This window comes from Glycine soja, chromosome 5, assembly GCF_004193775.1.
Source record: "Glycine soja cultivar W05 chromosome 5, ASM419377v2, whole genome shotgun sequence".
Taxonomy (NCBI): domain Eukaryota; kingdom Viridiplantae; phylum Streptophyta; class Magnoliopsida; order Fabales; family Fabaceae; genus Glycine; species Glycine soja.
The window spans coordinates 3295434-3311620 of record NC_041006.1 but is presented as its reverse complement, the minus strand read 5'-3'; the positions used below and the strand labels follow the sequence as shown (position 1 = coordinate 3311620).

Sequence of the window (16187 nt, the reverse complement as noted above, 5' to 3'; positions counted from 1 at the left end):
AGTGCACACAAGTCCATTAGAGTTGCAAGTGTGCATAGATTCATCGCACTACACCAAATCAAACATTTTCGGGTGATGCTAGGTGATTCGTATAAGTCTTACAGATCAACTTGATCCGTATATGTAATATCAACATACGGATCAACTTGATTCGTATGATTTACTCACGCTCACCTAGTTGCACACATAGAAAAACTCCTCCCTCTACATGCTTGTTGCCAAATACCTTTTTTTTTCATTGTTAAAGAATGATATAATTTGTATTACAACCCAAGGAGAAGAAGGAAATGTGTATGATTAATAGCATAAGAAAGAAATTTTATTTGATAAAATCCTGGGTTATGAGTGAATCTATTTGATTTTGTGAAAATGAAAACTGTTTTCATAAAATGAAAATAAAAAATAAACATTCAAACTAAATTTCATAAAATGAATATCTTGGGATTGAAGTGAAGACCTCAAGGTTAGGGCATATTTTGGACAATCATGACTCATGAGAGTCATTAATCCACATAACCTCCTTTGAATATAGATAATAAAATATATTCCATATAACATTAATGAACATGAATATGATAAAAGAAAGAAAATGCAATATAAAATTGAATTTTTGAGGCTTAAATAAATTGTAAATAATATAGAAGTATATTTATATTCTAAATTATATGATACTAAAATTAAAAAGGTTATTGTAGAAAATTATTCATAGAAGTATAAGTAAATTTAACAAGACTTTTAGTGAAATGAAAAATTATTACACTGATAATAATATCTCATTTCAGTTATTAAAGTAACAAATAAAAAATAAAATTTTTATAAAAGAATATTTATTAATTATTAATTTTGAACAAATTAAGCTAGCAAAATTATCATTAAAATATATAATATTAACAAGTATACATTATTATTTATTTAGTTATATATAATATCATACTATTTTATTTAGTACGTAACCAAAAAAATATTATGATGTAAAAAAAAATATTATTTATTTACTTAGTACATATGGATCATGCGACATGGGCATATGTCATCAGACCACAACCTAATTAATCCTTGGATGGGGAAAAATCAATTAGATAGGATTTGGAGTTTCTTGATGAAGTGAGAGCAATTACTCATGTATCAGGACATGATCAACAACAAAGATTCAAGTTGCACTGAGATACAACAACCAATTAAGTCCCGAAAGTTTTTAAAATGGAGATCTTCTTACAAGAAGGGATGATATGTAAGAGGAAAAATTGGCTTTGTTTAGGTAATGTTTTAATTATGATTATACTTTTTTTAAGTTATGATTTTTTAATTAACATATATTTGTCGATTTTTCCATCACTAGTATGAAATATTTACTATTTTTTTTTTAAAAAAAACTTAGTTAGTTAAGCTAATCATCTTTAGTTAAATTTCATTTTCACTGCATTTTTTGAAAGCTCAAAAGTCCAAATAGAAGACGTTATTTAAATGATTTGAATTTAATTTTACTCGTACAATGACACTTTAATAGTATACGTTCCCTAATTAAAATTTCTTAATAATTCAAATTCATTAAATATTCATAATGCAATTCAAAAAGAAGTCCCGCCCATTAATAGTTACAAGGAGTTAGCACATGAATAATTAAGGACGCATACTGAACCCTACAAAACAAACATAGAAAATAAATATAATATAGCACTATGCTGCGCATTTTCTTCAAGATGAAAAGAACTACCATATCATCCTCGAAGTTACAACAAATCCTAAAGCTTTCAGAGAGCTGCTGCGCACACAAAGACAAGAAGAATCTAAAGGTAATGCACCAAAGCAGTCCATTTTGGACACTGGAGCTTCCCCATTCACACTCTTTTTGTTAAGTCAATACCAAACGAAGACCAACTTGGCAGAAAGAAACACTATCAAAGATAAATACAAAGAACCCTTCCATCAAAAGGCTTTATTATTAGCTCATTTAACATATTACCCAAGCCTGAAGAGAGCATAATTATCACCACCTTTGATCATATATCTGCATGATTAATTCATGATAAGATAATAAGTGAGATTAATTATGAATTAGCTCTAGACCAAAGGGTTTGCTGTGGAAGATCCATAGGCGGTCCATGATCCTGAACCATTAAGATATCCCAGTGACAATTTTTCAGCATCAGAGCAACCCTGATCTTGCCATTCAAGGGACAACAGCTTAGGGTTTGGCTTCACATCAATTGAACCATTGAGGGTGTTGTCACCTCCATCATAGGGCAACATAAGTCGCTGGCAAGAGTCCATTATATAAGTTCCAACATTGTTAATGCTTCCATCTAGAGACATGCCTCCAAATGCTGAAGACGAAAGACCTTGATAATTCAATGGCAATCCATTGTAGCCACTCACATCACCAAACCCAACACCACCACCCACACTCATATCACTGTTTTCAAGAAGCTCAAAACTCCTAGTGGAACCCCTAATCATACTCATACCATCCAACCTGCTTTCCATGAAGTCAATAGGCCTAGGGTTCTCAAGCATGCCCATGTTATACTTACTCTCCATAAAACTAGGGTTTCCCTGCAGTGCCCCAGCATTAGTCCCAAGTAAATTGTTGAGGTGGGGAAATTGCACATCAAGATAGGGAAGTTGAAGATCTTTGTGATTATGAAGATAAGAGGGTCCAGGGTGAGGTTGGTTTTGATTAACAGCTGGTTGGTGTTGGTCATTGTGTTTCTTGGTAGAAACTTTCTTGTTTTTTCTGCAACCACCACCAACAGGAATGTTCCTAAGAGTGCCCCCTTGGGTCCAGTACCTTCTACATGTCTTGCAGAAGTACCTGGGCTGGGAGAGACTGTAGTTGTTGTAGTAGCAGAACTTGGTGTGTGTTGATTCACACCTAGGGCACTTGAGGGCTTGCTCTTGGGGGGGTCTTAGCCTACTCTCTGTCATTGGCCTCGAGCATGGAAGCATTTCGCCAGATGGTGAAGAAGAATTATCCACCCCACACTCCTCGTGAATTGTGCCCTGACATTTTGTATAAACAAACAAATGATTAATGAATATGAAAAAATTGTGTTACGTTATTACGTACTGCCATAGTGTCCTCATGTTTATCTCATTTTGGACTATTTCCCTTTTCTTTTTATTCTTCTGCTAATTCTTCTACTCCTTCTCTCTCCCCCTTGTATTTTTTCCACTTTCCCCCCTTTCGTGTAGAAAAAGAAAACATTCTAATTTAAAAGAATAAGAAACAAATAATTGTGACACTATATATATAGCTTAGCTAGCAGCTTACTTTATAATTCTAATTACAAACTTTGATAAGCTAAAACTCTCGTCAAACCGTTGTAATTCACTGCTGTGTTGTTAAGTGTGAGAACTGAAGGGAATTCATTATTCTATACTAGTAGACATCAAGAGAACAGAGATAGAAGAGATAAAAGTATATATAGAATATATAAAAAATATAAGACAAAAGGAGAAAAATATAACAGAGATAAAAGGGAAAGCGTAGATATAATAAATAAAATGATATGATAAAAAGAGAAAAATATAGAAAGAAATGGTGAGTGTTACACTGATAGGATATATATCCAAAATATTAATTATTCCCCACTAAAATTAAATTTGCACATAAGCATATCAATATGGTTAAGAAGAGTTTGAAAAGTAGAGCAAAAAGATTTTATTTTGATATATGCATGTGGTAAACCTGCATCCAGTGATCTGATGAGTCCATGCAGACGTGGAGAGAGGAAAAACCCATTTAGAAGAAAATTTCAGCAACTGGGAACTTATCACTTCTTCTCTTGTGATGAACAATCTCGGTGCCCCTAGCAGTAGTAATGCATAATCAGCATGGAACAGAGAAAGAATTAGAGGGTTAACTAACTAGGAGGTGGAAGTGGAAGTGTAGGTGAAGAGAGGGGGGGCACAGTGTACGTTGTGTTGTGCGACAATGTGAGTGTTACTTGGGAAGTGACAGTGAATAAGAAGGAAGAAAAAGGTGAGGTGAGCAGACATGTTGTTGTAGTACTCATATGTTAGAGAGCCCGTCGTCGGTGACAAAATAGTGGGCCCAGCCCTAAATATGGTGACCCCACTGCTTAGCTCAGCTTGACCAGATAGACAAATAAATATTCACTACCACAGTTAGTGCCAGTGGTTGGTATATGGGAATGAGTGAGATAAGCATAGCCGTTGATGGCATGGGGATTTGGAAGATTAGATTAGTAGAGTTGATGAGGTTAGAGAATTTTGAGTGTCAGTTAGAAATGACAAGAGCAAGATATGCACACAAACACACTTCCCACTACAGTTCTGTCCGAATGAAGTGAAGTGACAGAAGCTGGGAATATTTGGGTCCTCGATAAAGAACACATACCGAAAGAGCACACTACTTGTGGACCCCCAAAAGCTCTGGACCCACTCTCTCTCCTCCCACAAGCAAGGGATATATTCCCTTCTACACGCGCCCTCACTCTCCCTCCATTTGCACCTCTCTTTCCTAGCTCTTCTCTAATTACTCTTTTTTTTCTTCCTTTTTTTCTTCTCCCCCTCCCAATGTCATTGTTGCATGGGGAATTATATTTAAACACCCAATGAATAACTCTCTTTTTTCTCTACCTCTCTTTTATCACACTACTAACATGATTGGTTTAAAGTTATGTCAATCTAGATTCATGTTTAGCCTAACACAACAAATAGTAGCTTCTGTGTAAATTTGAAAATGGACATTGGAAAAATGGAGAAACGCATGGATGTAACATGCAAGCAAATACTCACTAAATCATCAATCAAATCAATAAGTAATCTCTTTTCTCTCTCAAGTTATAGATAATTTAAGATTGTTCAAGAAATATTTTGCTTGTTGCATTACACCACCTCCAATGGTCCGGTTAATTAATTTGGGCAATTATCATCACACTGGTGTCTTTAGGGAAATATATTTTCTTTTGTTTTAAAATAAATAAAAGTAATTATTTATTTGATAATATCCATATTTTTTAAATGCATATTAATTACCGTTGAACATATAAATCAATTGGCATGTGAGACTATTCTAATTTAATCAACTATCTCAAATTCAAATATTGAGTATATAATTACGTTAAAACTCAAAGGATGAGTTTTATCATCTATTATAGTTTTACTTGGATTAAACTTGATTATCTATTGAGAAAAACATGTGGTTTGTAAAAAAAAAAATGCTAAATAATTTCCTGATATTTAATAAGCCTATTTATGATTTGGTGTATGAAAATAATAAGAAATTCTAAAATACAATTACTATTTAGTCTCTTAATTAAGGAAATTTAAAGATAATAATAACTGTAGCTAAATATTGTATTTTATTTTAGTTTTATATATTTTGGAATCTTGACTGCATTGATTAAGCCTCGAAATATATTAAGACTGATAATCATTTTCAAATTTTAATTATGTTGTCCGATTATATTGATAATTGTTATATTTATTTAAACTTTATCTAGCTAGGTCATTTGATAATATTTATTTACTTTAATTAATGCTTATAAGATTTTTTTTATAATAATTAGTTTTAATAATAGAATTTATATACTAGATTTGATGGGTGCAATTCACGTACTAAAATAGTAGTTGAAATAGAAACAAAGAGCCGTTAATACAAGTGAGTGAACTGATACACCAATGAATTGATTAAGAGAGTAATGTCATTCAATTGAAAGCGATATTCTTCGACTAGGCAGGATTTTGGGAATAAGCTGACAAGCTTCTATCAGAAGGGTGACACCTGAAAGAACAACGAGGAAGGTAGTATTAGCTTTATCCACTTATGGTGTGTGAGGAACACAACCCAATTAATCTACAGAACCCAAACCCGAAGTACACGCTATGTTGGGTGAATAAAGTGAGAGTGTGCCCACGTTACCCTCGTACACCTGACTACGTTCTTCTTGTAGTTGTAGATGAGTGTGTGTCGTGTCGTGTCGTGGATATATGTCTTTCTCAATTTTCTTTGGGTAGTCGTTTATTCTTTATCTGCTTTTTTAGCACAAAGATGGATGAATGTATTACTACTGTTTCAATCATCAGCATGATATCATATCATTGCTCCTTGATCAGTGTATTCTAGGTCCTGTTTCTTTATATATTTGCTTTTTGTGTTGTGGAGTGTCCAAATACTTTGAACATGTTTAGGTTGTAGTTATTGTGCACGAATTCTAGAATTACATTACATTTAATGGCTCAACACAAACGGAATGCAAAAGCTCAAATGGTGAAAATATTTTTACAAACTTCCGTTTGGTTCTAACGTATGTTTGTAATCGTTATCCAAATATATACACTTCATGGTTTTAAACTACTTCGGTGTGCAATGATCATTAGGGCTGTTGGTGAAGTGATACTCACTTCCTCCATTTATTTTACATACATACAAGTCTGGACTCTTAAATGTAAAATTTACAATATTTGCATGTTTACATTATATTTTTAAAAAATAAACAAAATGCGTTAGAACATGTATTTTTTTTTATCTAAAAAACGTAAAGAAAAAGATATATAATACCATAATACATTTTTTAACATACTATTTTAAACATATTCTTTACTGTTAATTGAAATTTTTTAAAAATTACAAATTTTTGTAGGTTCTAATTACTAATTTAATGAATATCTTTTCTAATTTTATATTTTTAGTAAATTTTAATCATAATTAAATAATATGTTAAAAAATAAGTCACTAACAACAAGAACTAAACTAGAAACATAATAAGATAAGCAAGCGAAAGGCTAGAATGATTTAAATAACGTACAAACGCGAAGAAAACCTCATCAATATGAGCACGATCAGGGCATGGAAGACTCGGATCCAAGCAAACCTCAAGATTCGGCGCAGTTAAGTCGACAGCCAGTAATATCATATTCTTACAACTGTTATAGCACTAAAAGAGACAAATTAGTTGTATAAGTATTTATTGGAGTTACAAGAAAAAATTCCTCTTTTGTCATAAAAATGATTTTCAGTTGATCATGACATGCCCTCAGCTAAAGGTACCTGTACGTATATGATTTAATCAAAAATTCAAATATGCTTTAGTGTTCTTTGGTTTTTCTACCATATGTATATCATATATGCACATCGATCTATGTTATGCCTTTGTAGTTAGTACATTAGTAGACCAGTAAATTAACATGAGTATATCTCCTTTTGAGATATGGGAAAACTTCAAAACTTCCAAGAGCCTTCAATCTCAAGCTACCTATATCTTTATGCTGCAATTGCGTATTTTGCTTTATTTTATCTTTCTTTCCCTTCCTTCTTTTCATAAAAAAATAAATTACATTTCAGAAAGGCCAACTCGATCTCTACTCAAATTTAAAAGCTGCTGTTTTTCTAAAAAATATTTAAAGCGCAAATTTTTTTAGGGTCATATTTTTGCATCCAAGTTTTTTTAATCTTTTTTGCCCTATTAGATACCCCTCTCCTCTCCATTTTCTTATATTTTACCCCGTTTCTTTTTTGTTAATAATAGGGTATTAGTTATTAAAGTATGTAGAACATACCACTCACTTTTTTTTAACCTTTTTCATTTATCGTCTAAATTTCAAAATGTCTTGTGAGTCACTGTTTTGTGCATGGAAAGAAGGCATGTTCAGATCAATAGAAAGTAGTAACTGAACCCGTTCATCCCCTAAAAAGGTATTTATAAATGGTAATAATGCCTTAAAAAAGTGGTTAAAGAAATATATATATATATATATATATATATATAGAAACTTTTCTATCAATTTTTCTATTGTATTAAAAACACACAAATATTTGATATTTATTTCTTTTAAATAATTGAAAGCATTTTACATATATTTTAATTATTTAATTGCTTTATCTAATATTCTTAAAATCGACGGTCTGTTATTTAGCAAAGCTCGTAAGATATTTGCGGGTTCTGCCCTCCATATCACGGCCTTGCCAGCAATATATGATAGTAGAGTAATGATTTCTTCTCCTTTTTTTTTATGTTTTAAACATAGACCAATGATATTTAAACAAAATTCATCCCCATAATTTTCTCATGATTTTGATACAAGTACTTTGATAAGTTTACCTTAAAACTTTACAAGCAGTTTGTAGGTATAAGTGGCATGTTTGATTTTCTATCATGATGATTATCCTTCCAATAATTGGTTAACAAGCTAGCTACATGCGATATGTGTGGTCCGCGGTATGATTTTTGGTCAAAAATTCGAATACTTATCCCTCGTAATGAGTGCAGTCAATTTGGAATTCTTTGCGTCAAATTAATTCAAAGGATCAGCCCCCACCATGAAAGTTCTTTTCAACCCTTCACTAAAGTTTTCCTTCAGAACAGAACATGAATAGCAATGCAAACAATACCCAATTTAAAATTCCCCAGCACCCTTTATAGCTAGCACCATGTATAGACTATAGTATATAGCTAGCTCCCGATCCCACACCCACTTATTATTAGCGATCGATGTGATACATTTTTATGAAATCCAAAGTAATTAAATTATTAAATGAGCGAACAATTAAACTGCTAGTGCAAAAATCATCAATATCTTTATATAATCAAATTATCTAATCCTGTTATGCATGTAATTAAAGAGATTACGTATCTGCCTCTTTTTGTTTATGCATAGGCAAATAAATTTGGTGTACGTTATTTTTCTTCATATGATATACGCATGCGCGACACAGGCAAGTGCCAACGGTGACTGCGGCGCAGTGAAATGAGTAAACTAAAGGGAGAATAATGATAACGTCTTCAGAGTTCGAAGTAAGATTTTGTTTTATATAGATGGACGAATCTATAGAGGCAGTGACAGAATCTTTATCTAGTACAACGCTATATTTAATTTTAGCCTTATGTGTTGTGTGTTTGTCCCCTGATCTCATTTGTAATCTACCTAGCTAGCCATGACATGAATAATGATTAGTGTTTCTGTTATTTTTCTGCCAGCATTGAACTCTTTAAGGACCCACTTTTTTCCCAACTCTCCGACCGTATATATGTACAATAAAGATTTTCCCGCGTTTCATTCGCATCATCTTCAGCTGTCATGTGATGGCCTTGCAAGTTAAGGTTTTAGTACATTGTTGTTTTCTTATTTGTATTTTCTTTATTTTTCTCTCTCTTTTATTTGGTACAACTAAAATTAGGGTCTTAAACTTCTAAGTGATACTTCAAAATATTCTTACAAGATCACCCGTTTTGATTTTTTTAGATCGATTGTATAATTAATATTTGATCCAATTTTAGTTACAATTAAAGTTTCTTGCTCTTCTCTAATAGTATATTTTACAAGAATCAAATTCGGATATTTTTTTTTATAAATTTAATGTATTACCACCTGAATTACATTAATTAAATCTCTCTCTTTTTAAACAGGAAAGTAGTATACATAACAAAATATTTGAAGTTTAAATTCAAAAGAAGGGATGATTAGGTGTTATAAAACTCCTAGTCAGATGAGGTTTATTGCACGATTCAAATTTGTGAGTTCATTGTCACACGACATCAACTCTAATCATTAAGAAAAGCTTTTTTTTTTTCATCCCAAGTTTAAGTTTCATCTATAAAAAAAATATGATATCCAAGTCCGCTTTATTTATTTAAATGAAACAATGTGTACTTTAGGTTTGATTTGTTTAATTTGGCTGTAACTTAAATACTTAATCATTTTCTTAGTAATTGCTCTGTTAATTGGTCCAAAAAATAGTGTGCCGTATTGCTACATAAACCTAGCTCTCATGTAGAAAGATTGATCAAGATAACATACTAGTACAAGATTCATTTTGTTATTATGGAAAAACCTACAAGACAACCCAATTGTAGAGTTGTAGATGTTATCCAATATTTTGATTTTACTATATCCAATAATACCATACCATGTATTAAAATCTAAAATAAATTAATGATACATATATTAATTGATTTCATAAAATGAATTAGTGTATACTAATGAGTATTCTGTGCATTAATAGTTCTTTAATTTAATTTAATTTAAAATGTTAAAAGTACAAATCCAAAGCACGACAATGCGTTTAAAATAACAAAAATGCAAGCTTAAAATTCACATATAAATAGATTAAAAGACAATATAAATTTAAAATTAAAAAATAAAATAAAATGTTTTTTTAAATACTTGTGTAAATATATTTTACATGAATAAAAAATTAATTAAAAGTAGAGACGTATGTATTATTAGGTGACACGTATAAAGATTTGTACAAATAATTAATATATATGACTGTTGTTTATTGACTTTTTTGTCTTCTTAATACGTACTTAATGTTTAAAAAGTACCACTATTTTACTTCGAGAGAGAAGAGATTAAAGAAAAATGTTCGTAAATAAATTTATCCAAATTAACAGATAAAAATGCTGATACAAATATATATGGTTTTTTTGGGTTAAAATTTGAGATGATAAATATAAAAATCTACCGAATTTGCAGAACTTGAGATGATGATTTTTTATGGGCTTATAACCAATGTAAAAAAAGTGTAAATAGGTTTAAATGTCCTAATTAAGGAAAAAAAAAGCACATTTTACGAAGGACTAGTCAGTCTGGGCCGATTTTGTTATTGGTCCAAGCGTCCAGCCCAAGAAAGAGTAAGAAAACAAATTGCCTTCAACTAAATGGGTTGATCTATTTTTGGTCAAAGTTTTTCCTATGGCTGACTCAACATATAAAAAAGACCTTCGAGTTTTGAGTCTAGTATTGAGATATCATTGTGCTGAGTACAAAAAACCCAAATTAACACTCAAACTGGTTAATATGTTCGGTTTGCATAAGATTGTGGACATCCAGAATTGGAATTATCTGCGCCCGTTCTTGTTATTCCTCAATCTTTGGGTGAAGATGGAAATTCCTTAAACGAGTAAATAATGTAAAGAAAAGGAAGTTTCACGAATAGAAAACTTGAGCTCATACCCTAGGTTACGTTCAAATCCTAATAATTCAACATAAGAATAAGGTAATTAAGAGAGACGAAAGGTTTAGATATATATCATATATAGGTCTTCTCTTGAAAGTTTATGTTGTTTGAATTTGAATCTTGAAAAGGGATTAGAGAAGTGGACTTCAACCAAGTAAATTAATGCTTAAGTTGTTGAAATTCACCCTATAATTTGGCTAGCAAGGAGCTTGAGCTTCAGCCTACTCGTACGTTTCTTAATGATGAACCATCACGTGATGTATACTCTACATTCACTTGGGATAATATGACAACCCAGAATCCTTTTCTGGCTTTACTTTTTTTTCTTTTTTTTGTAGTTATAATCCCTTTAGGCTTTAGGGGAAATATGTTAGGCGAATAAGATGCCATATGTTGTAGTTTTTAGATGGCAAAAAGGCATATATAATAATCTTGGATCACATTAAGCAACTAATAACCAAAATACGTAGTTTAGAAAACGAAAGGCTAGAAAGGAGCAAACAATAGGGTTCTCCTTAAAGACATTAGAATAGATTCCTTATTCGGTATAAATGTATAACCCGTAACAAACCTAGCAGAATAAGCTACACGCCGAGACATGCTAGCCTGTACCTAATTCAACAGAATAGGCAAAGCCTCTTTTATTGTAATAAAAGAGAATTTTTATTATAAAGAAGAGGGAAACAAGTACAATAATATATAGCGGACACGATAATGATAACATTCTCATTTCTCATAAAAACTAAAAGGAAAGAAAGGCTATAACCCAGATAAATTGATTAACATAATGTTTTTCCCTTGCGTCAAGGCTATTTGTTGTATCGATGCTCTATGTCCGACAGTGTTACTTAATAGATCTGAAAGTAGTATTCCATAAAAAGATTGAGATCAAAGCTTGTGAATGATACAAGTCAACTCCATAAGATTACATGATGCCTTGATTTTGCTCCAAGGGAAGTTTTTTGTTAAGAACTTTAATCTATGACTTTTCCTATCATAACTTCTTAAGCCAATTTGAAGAACATCAACCAAAATGACCGACCTAAATAATCAAAGTAAGTCAACCTTCTAGAGATAACCATAATAATCATAGATATAAAAAGTGATAATATTAGGGGATGCAACGAATGTAATTAATCTAAATTCAAGGGAGACAAGAGTAATTTGCTCAAAGACTAATTGTGTTTCACTTCAAAGAAGAAAAAAAAAGGAAAAAAAATCAATTGTAATAATCATATTTAATTTAGATGCTTACATAACACTTGCAATATGCTTATGGAAAACTCCAACTGTTTGGGTGTAATTGACTGGGAGAAATGTTTATAAAGTTGAGTAAATCAACTTTGAAAGTATTAAAAGGAAGTTTCACCCCTATACAAGTAAAAATTGTCTCAAGTATAAATTAGAAAGCAAGCTTTGAAATGGAAGAAGGAGCCATCCATATATATTTGATTGTTGAGGGAGCAAGGTAAACATAAAAACTTCTTTACTAGACTAGTACTCGGATTCTGCACTTATTTTCTAAGGCTATTTACAGAGTTACAAATATAAAAAGGTTAAAGAATATTTCTAGACGTCATATTTAACTCATAGGTAATTTCTAATAGTGTCCAAAGGTTTAATAGGAAAAGAGATTTCTAAAATAGAATTTGAAGTATATTTATAGGACCTTGACTGGTGGGAAGAGTTTCTTTTGAAGTTCATGTTGCATGCATTAGACAGGAGAGTTTTCACCCATGTATTCAATAACACTATCTTGGTCCTCAATTTTATCTACATTTTCACTTCTACACCACACTTGTCCTTTGCCTTTTTATAACCATTCAAATAATACATCAATGTTCAGCTCTATCAAGATAACGTTTGTGTCTCCCAATTAATGCATTAAGTGCTTGTTAGGTTGTATAAAAAAAAAATTAAAGATTGTGTTGAATAATATTTAAACTCTTATAATATAATAAAATTAAAAATTTGATATTTTTATCATTGCAATAAAGTTCTCTCCTCTTCCACTTTATTCAATATAGAAATAAGTTCGGACCCTACAATCCCCTTTTTCTTTTTTCATTGTTCCATTACTTCAAAAAAGTAAATTAAGCGTGTTTCCTGTTTTGCAAAATTTCTTTCGTCTCTTCCAAATGAAGCCCAAAGCTAGTTCATTGTGTGAAGAAAAGTCACTCAAATTCCCTAAAAAATTAGCCTCTGTTTGTAATATTTTGAGATGGTATATTTATTAAACTGTAGACATTTTTCTAAAAGTGTACCCAGTCACTTTGTTTTATATACTTTTATGACGACAGTCTTTTTATAAAAGAAATTTTTAAATAATTTTTTTTTTACAAAACTCACTTCAAGTCAATGATCAACGGTGGAGCTTCTTTTTAAATTGATTTTAGATAAATTTTTACACGTTGAGTTTAATGTTGGAATAGAATTCAGCATTGATTACGAATTGAAGTAACTTTGAATAACTTTTAAGTTGGATCCAAAATTATATAATAAATTTTACTCATAACTTAATTTTATAATAAAACATTTAAACATAAATCACATCAGTTTAAAATTAATTTTAATCGGAATCAATTCCATTCAAAATCAATTTTGTTAACCCCCATCTAAACACATTGAAATTGATTAGTGTAGAATTGATTTTGGTTAAAATTAATTTATTATAAAATAAGTTAGGAATAAAATTTAATATAAAATTGAATTAAAAGTAAAATTCAATACAAAAATTTAGATCCAACCTGAAGCTACTAAAAATTGCTTCATTTCAAAATCAATTTTGAACACAGAATTAACTGTGAATTCTTTTCTAACATGAAATTAAATATGTAAAAATTGTGAGAGTTTAATTCTGTTTTGGCTTTGTATATAAGAGAGAGTAACAAAATTTTAAAATTTTGTTATAAGTGCTAGCTTAAGAGTGAAGGGTTGTTACTTTGTTTTGCTTGTATAAAAGGGCAATCATACATCTTAATAAAGTGGTTGTTTTTCATTCTATCATTTTCAGTCTCTAGTGCTATTCCTAGTAGGTGTGCAATTCTGTGCAATTCTGTGCTTAGAAAACAGTGAGTGATACAAGAGTGAATGTGTGAGGGAGTGAATTGCATCTCTTGCAATTGAGTGAGGAACAGTGTGTGTTCCAACAATTGGTATCTAGAGCATTGGTTTCGATAGAAGGGGCAAGAATCGTTAAAGAAAGGTTCTTGGAGGTGTTCTTGAAGGAGTTCTTTGATGGCTGCAGTATCTGGCTCAATTCCTGCAAATCTACCAGTTCTCACAGGAATGAACTATGAAAATTGGAAGATTCAGATCAGGGTGGTGATGCGATTCCAAGGGGTTTGGGAGTTCGTAGAAGAAGGTTATATACCTGTGGGAGAGAGAGCAACAGAGGAACAAAAGGCTGCTGATAGAGAAAAAGAAAAGAAAGATTGCAAGGCACTTTTCATTTTGCACCAAAGTGTAGATGCTGCTAACTTTGAAAAGATAGCAATGGCTCAAACCTCCAAAGAAGCATGAGACATTCTGCAGAAATCTCATGATGGAGCCACAAAAACCAAGAAGATCAAGCTGCAAACTCTGAGGAGACAATATGAACTACTACAAATGGAAAAGAATGAATCAGTTGCTGAGTACATCACAAAAGTGCAGACAGTGGTGAATTCAATGAAGGGCTATGGAGAAAAGATAACTGTGCAATCAGTTGTAGAGAAGGTGCTTAGAACCATGCCACCCAAGTTTGACCATATTGTGGTAGCCATCGAGGAATCCAAAAATCTTGAAGAGCTTAGCCTAGAGGAATTGCAGGGATCTTTGGAATCTCATGAACAGAGAATGAATGAAAGGATAAATGAGAAGAAAAGTGAACAAGCCTTGCAAGCACGGTCTAATCCAAAGAAGCATGGTGATAGATGGAAGAAAGAGAAAACTGAAGGGAAGAGCAATAAATGGAGGGGAAATCAGAACAGTGATAAAGACCACAAGAAAGGAGGGGGATCCAATTCCCAAAACTCTTCAAATAGAAAGAAGTTTGACAAAAGAAGTATTCAATGCTTTAACTGTCAAAAGTTTGGGCATTTTGCTGATGAGTGTTACAGCAAACCCAATAACAAAAGAGAACCTAAAGGTGATGATGCAAAATTGGCTCAGGAAGAAGATGATGACACTGAACAGGTACTGCTTATGGTAACTACTCAAATTGAAGGGGCAAGTGATAATTTTTGGTACCTAGACACAGGTTGCTCCACTCATATGACAGGAAGAAGAGAATGGTTTCTCAACCTTGATCAATCTGTGAAGAGCCAAGTCAAATTTGCAGATGATAGAATCTTGACTGCTGAAGGAATTGGGAAGGTCCTTATCAAAACAAAGGATGGAGGTCAGTCTTGCATCACTGATGTACTCTTTGTACCAGGTATGAAAAGTAATCTACTCAGCTTAGGTCAATTATTAGAAAAGGGCTTTATGACTAAGCTTGAAAACAAGATGTTGAGAGTGTTTGACAGAAATCACAAGCTCATTTTGAAGTCCCCTCTTTCAAAAAATAGAACATTTAAAATTGAGATTGATGTGATAGAACAAAAGTGCTTTACTACTACAGTAAACAGTGAAGAGTGGTTATGGCATTACAGATTTGGCCATTTAAATTTTAGAGATCTGATTAAGCTAAACTCAAGAGAAATGGTGCTGGGTTTGCCTCAGATCAAGCCTCCTAGTGAAGTATGTGATGGTTGTTTACAATGTAAGCAATCAAGAAGCACTTTCAAACAAAATGTACCAATCAGGGCAAAAGAGAAACTTGAGGTGATTTACTCTGATGTGTGTGGCCCTATGCAAACTGAATCTCTGGGTGGAAACAGATACTTCATATCCTTTATTGATGAATTGACTAGGAAAGTATGGGTTTACCTAATAAGAAGGAAGAGTGATGTCTTTGAAGTCTTTGAGAAGTTCAAAAATATGGTAGAAAAGCAAAGTGGCTCATTGATCAAGATATTGAGAACAGATGGTGGTGGTGAATATGTTTCTACAGAATTTCAAGAATTTTGTGATCAAGAAGGCATAATTCATGAAGTGACTCCTCCCTACACACCTCAACATAATGGAGCTGCAGAAAGAAAAAACAGAACCATAATGAATATGGTAAGAAGCATGTTGAAAGGCAAGAGTTTGCCCGAGTACTTGTGGGGAGAGGCAGTGTCTACAGCTGTCTTCATCTTGAATAGGAGCCCTTCAAAGAGATTGGAAGGAATAACACCTG

The 16187-nt window shown here is 32.1% G+C and overlaps 1 protein-coding gene across 1 annotated transcript; it reads right to left on the bottom strand.

Annotated features, from left to right (window-relative positions):
* Window positions 1-1567: 1567 nt before the first annotated feature.
* Window positions 1568-4123, bottom strand: LOC114411962 (dof zinc finger protein DOF5.6-like). The gene is made up of 2 exons (XM_028375714.1): window positions 3689-4123; window positions 1568-3000 (listed from the first exon to the last, which is right to left on the bottom strand). The coding sequence occupies exons 1-2, from the start codon at window positions 3740-3742 to the stop codon at window positions 2062-2064; spliced, it is 993 nt and encodes a 330-aa protein (XP_028231515.1). The 5' UTR covers window positions 3743-4123; the 3' UTR covers window positions 1568-2061.
* Between the last annotated feature and the right edge of the window lie 12064 nt (window positions 4124-16187).

Coding starts and splice junctions, on each gene's coding strand:
- LOC114411962 (XM_028375714.1), bottom strand. CDS start 3,742: ATGGGTTTTTCCTCTCTCCACGTCTGCATGGACTCATCAGATCACTGG. Junction 3,001..3,688: donor CATCAGATCACTGGATGCAG/GTTTACCACATG, acceptor ACAAAATGTCAG/GGCACAATTCACGAGGAGTG.